Source organism: Nicotiana attenuata, chromosome 1 (genome assembly GCF_001879085.1).
Source record: "Nicotiana attenuata strain UT chromosome 1, NIATTr2, whole genome shotgun sequence".
NCBI classification, from domain to species: domain Eukaryota; kingdom Viridiplantae; phylum Streptophyta; class Magnoliopsida; order Solanales; family Solanaceae; genus Nicotiana; species Nicotiana attenuata.
The window spans coordinates 37,319,546-37,324,362 of record NC_031989.1 but is presented as its reverse complement, the minus strand read 5'-3'; the positions used below and the strand labels follow the sequence as shown (position 1 = coordinate 37,324,362).

Here is a 4,817-nt window from a genome sequence, read left to right as displayed (position 1 = left end):
TATAAAGACAGCAATAACTATATATATAATTTTATATTATTGATATACAAAGAATGAAAATAAAATTTTAATATACATGTTGATATAGACAAAGAAGAAAAAAAAGATTGTGATATACATATTATTATTGTGATATACATTTATTTGCTATTTGATGCCAATATCTACAACTAGGGCTATTTTCGCCAATTTTATGGATATGTTATTATACCATGCCAAAACCCCATACACTTATATACCTTAAAGAGGATTCTGAACTTTTTTCGGTTGCAACAATGTGCGGACAAGCCCAACTTCTTTACTGGACTAGTTGGGTTGGCCCATCTGACTTTACTGAGCAATTCCAATGTTAACATTTTAGTCAATAGACATTGTCACTCAAGATTTTGCTGCGCTGTGCACGTCAAAACCTTCAAAACTCCGTTAGCTTTGCCGGGAAAATCATCCCCGACGACATCTCCGGCGGATTTCCGGATGTGTGCTACTTTGCGCCGCATGCGCATCAATTACAAGGTGGGTCATTTTCCCCTGTTTCCAACATCCTTGCACACTTCACAACTGCTATTTTTACACTTCTTCACTCCACCACACAAAGTCCTAAACCCTAAAGTTACCAGCTTTTCTACTGAAAGCTCATATTGCAGTTCAAATTCATTAGATTCTGAAAAAGGATTTGATTTTCTTGAACAGTTTTCTCCTTTTAAGAATTTAGCAAACTCTTCTACTTACACTGTCATTACCTCAAATGAGAGGCGTAAAATTGTTGTGGGGTTATCAAGAATGATAAAAAATGAAAAAGGTTACATTTTGGAAGCATTTTCAAGAGATTTTTGCCCATCTTTTTTGGTAAAAATTATGAAGTTGATTGGTAATAGGGAAGTTGCATTTGCATTCTTTAAGTTTGTTTTTCAAGATTATTCGGAGAGTACAGTGAAGTCATGTTGTATTAGTGCGCATTTATTGGCTGCTGGACAGTTGAGGCTATTGGCACAGGATATAATATCTTGGATCATTAGGAGGATTGGAAAATGTAGGAGTGATGAGATTGTGGAGTTCATGTGGAGGGAGCATTATAAGTATGAGTGTGACTTTTCGGTTCTTGATTCATTAATGCGGGCTTTTTTAACCGCAGAAATGGTTTCGGCTGCATTAGAGATTTTGAGTAAGATGAGAGACAGCGGGTTGTGGCCGAGTTCATCAGCTGTCGGCATCCTATTTAAGTTGTTGCTTAGGATTGGTGATTATGGTAGTGTCTGGAAGTTATTTCGGGATATCTTGCATAAAGGGCCTCGTCCTACTAACAATCTCTTTAATGTAATGATTCTTGGATATTGTAGAAAAGGCAGTCTTCCAACGGGAGAGAGTTTATGTCATCTCATGAGGAAGTTTGGATGTGAGCCAGATGTTTTTACATATAATATTTTGATCAATGCATACTGTATTAGAGGATGGACTTCAGATGCATTGCACTGGGTGCATATGATGATTGATCATGGATGTAATCCAAGTATCTCTACCTTTAGTACGGTAATTAATGCCCTATGCAAAGAAGGCAACATGACGGAAGCCAGAAAAGTGTTTGATGGAATGCAAGAGGTGGGTGTCTTTCCTAGCACCATCACATATAATGCGTTGATGGATGGCTATGTTAAAGCACGGGAAATGTATCAAGCAAATATGCTATATGAAGAAATGAAAAAGAAGGGTGTAGTTCCAGATGCTATAACTCTTAACATTTTGGTGGCAGGTCACTATAAGTATGGTAGGGAAGAGGATGGCGACCGATTATTATGGGATCTAACAGTGACAGGACTTTTTCCAGATTGTTTATTCTCTGATGTATCAATCGCAGGATTGTGTTGGGCAGGAAGGTTGAACGAGGCTGTAACATTGTTGGATAATATGCTTGAGAAGGGGATACCTGTTAGTGTAATAGCTTTTAATTCAATTATTGCTGCTTACAGCAAAGAAGGGTTAGAAGAAAAAGCATTTGAAGTCTATAATGTTATGGTTCAGTTTGGTCAGACTCCTTCAGCTTCCACGTGTGCTTCCCTTCTCATGGGTTTGGCAACGACAGGGAGGCTGCAAGAAGCGAGAAATTTAATGGCTAAGATGATTGCAATGTCCTTCCCTGTTAACAGAACTGCTTTCACTGTGCTTCTGGATGGGTATTTTAAGAAAGGGGATGTAATAGGAGCTAGAATATTGTGGGAAGAAATGGAAATGATGGGAATCGCTCCTGATTCTGTTGCTTTTTCTGCATTGATAGATGGGCTTGCTAAAGCAGGATCTGTTGAAGATGCGTATGATGCCTTTTTCCAGATGACTAGGAAAGGGCTTGTGCCAAATAATTTTGTTTATAATTCGCTAATTACTGGTTTTTGTAATAGCGGAAAACTGAATGAAGCTCAGAAACTAGAGAGGGACATGAGGGATAGGGGTCTTCTCCCGGATGTCTTTACAATTAATACCATCATCAATGGTTTCTGCAAACAGGGAAGAATGAGATTAGCTGTTGACAGTTTTGTGGAAATGCAACAAAGTGGTATACAACCTGATATTGTTACATATAACACCTTGATCAACGGATTCTGCAAAGCATTTGACATGGTCAATGCGGATAACTTTATGACAAGAATGTATGCCAGTGGATGGGAACCTGATATCACAACCTACAATATAAAGCTTCATGGTTTCTGTAGTAGTAGGAGGATAAATCGAGCAGTTATGATGTTGGACGAGCTTGTATCTGCTGGAGTGGTGCCAAATACCGTCACATACAACACTATGATGAATAGTGCTTGCAATGACATATTGGACCGTGCAATGATTTTGGCTGCAAAGTTGCTTAAGATGGCATTTATCCCAAACACCGTTACAGCTAACTTGCTACTTTCTCACCTATGGAAGCAGGGACTACCTCAGCGGACGTTGATGTGGGGGCAAAAGTTGAGCGAAATCGGTTTTGAGTTTGATGAAATAACATATAAAATTTTGGACAATGCTTCTCATTATGTACAAGAAAACACAGAATATTGTACAGAAACAACAGGAAAGAGTCTCTTTCTAGACTTCCTCATGTACATTACCTATGACTACATACGTAGAAGTAAGGCTTATAGTGATAAAAATGACAGCTCTTACGAACTAGTTGAGGATGGTCCTTGTGTGTCCTTCAAGTTAATCAACAAGGCGTATAGCCAATTTGATGAAAGAGCAAGAAACTAAATGGTTACCAGCATAGAAATTTTTCTGGATGAATTTACAAAAGGTGAAGGGGAGTAAAGTTGTCTCCGTGTGACCTATAGGTCACGGGTTGGAGCCGTGGAATCAGCCATTGATGCAGGGTAGGCTGCTTACATCACACCCCCTTGGGTTGTGGCCCTTCCCCTGACCCTGCGTGGATGCGGGATGCTTCGTGCACCGGGCTGCCCTTTTTTAATTTACGAAAGGTAAACAAACTTGGAAAGGACAACAGAAGAACCTACTGAAAGAACCTATGTGGCTTCAGTAAGCTTCTCAAATGCTAAAGAAGCTTGATCATTTAGAACTGATGATGCTTCCCAACACTGGAATCGGATACCGCATCACGAAGCTGCAGTTTCTATGGCAATTTGCAAGAATTGTGAATATACTTCTTACTTGGTATAGTTCGCTTTTTTGAGTTTTAATATTATTTTCATGTGTACTTTCTAAAGACTTTTGTTCTTCGTCTTTAGTTTTGAATCAACTTTGGAGACCTTTCTTGAATTTGAACTTCTTTGTTGTTGAAGAACGTCTTTCTCCTGTTGAAATCATCAAATTGTTCTGGACTTGATAAGCTCGTATGTTGTTTCTCTTGTTGAATGAAAATATATTGATGCTGGAATCTGGATTGGTTTTATGAGATGGCTTGTAAGATTTGTGAGATGAGATTTGTTTTCTTAATTCTCAAACAAAGAGGGTTTGGAATCAACTACTTTGCTTTGTGTGTCATTGTTAATCTAGAAAAATTCTTCCAAAAATCGACATCCAACCTTCTGGCTTCCATGATATCTGCCTCCTACTTTTGCCAGTATTGCCTTCTGAACTGCAATGAGCCCTGAATACTGTGCCTCTCCTGCAGTTTACTTTCGTTTCTTCACTTCCTGAAGTCCTGCTTTTCATTCAGAAATTTTACTCTCACCAAAAAGCCAAGTTACCAGTGACAACAATCTTGCTTGTTTATACCCAATTTCAATTGATTTAGAACATCCTTAGTTTCCAGACTACTTTTCTCAGTGCAACATTTTCATCATTAGCTCGATGATGATTCTGAAGCTATTTAAAGTTTATATCAAACTTTTACATTTTTAAGCTTGTTCACTCACAGTTCTGTTGTCACATTTTCTTGTGAATAATGAGGATATGGAAAGTCTGATACGAGTGTGAATTCCTTTTCTTGCTTATAATAATTATGCTATAGTTTATCCATTTGGTCGTCCCTTCTCAAAAATTCTATCCACTTGGTTTCAAACAAATTTATCCACTCTGGTCGTCTCAAATCTGATTCATTTTTTATCCTAAAAGAGAAAAGATGTTAAACCTGATTTTCTGGTTTTTCTTGCAGTTTGGAGTATCAAACTGGGGCTAGCGGACAGCTTGACAAAGATGCTGTTACGACTCCTCTATCACCCCTCTGTGCACCTGTTGGAGAAGAGACTTAGATGCTGCTCCATGTCCGGTATTTGAATGATGTTTCCTTGAGTTGATAATGAAGGTAATGGAAAGATAAATTATTCCTATAGCTGGGGAGGATGTGCCTAAAGATTTGATCCTGAAAAGAACTGCTATGGTGA

General features: G+C 38.4%; 1 protein-coding gene across 1 annotated transcript; it reads left to right on the top strand.

Moving 5' to 3' along the window:
• On the top strand, positions 388-3,451 carry LOC109224965 (pentatricopeptide repeat-containing protein At5g39710-like). Its single transcript, XM_019389548.1, has one exon. It carries the CDS (start codon positions 475-477, stop codon positions 3,226-3,228), a length of 2,754 nt encoding a protein of 917 aa, XP_019245093.1. The 5' UTR covers positions 388-474; the 3' UTR covers positions 3,229-3,451.

What these genes read in the sequence shown, in the direction of transcription:
- LOC109224965 (XM_019389548.1), top strand. Translation starts at nt 475, where the DNA reads ATGTGTGCTACTTTGCGCCGCATGCGCATCAATTACAAGGTGGGTCAT.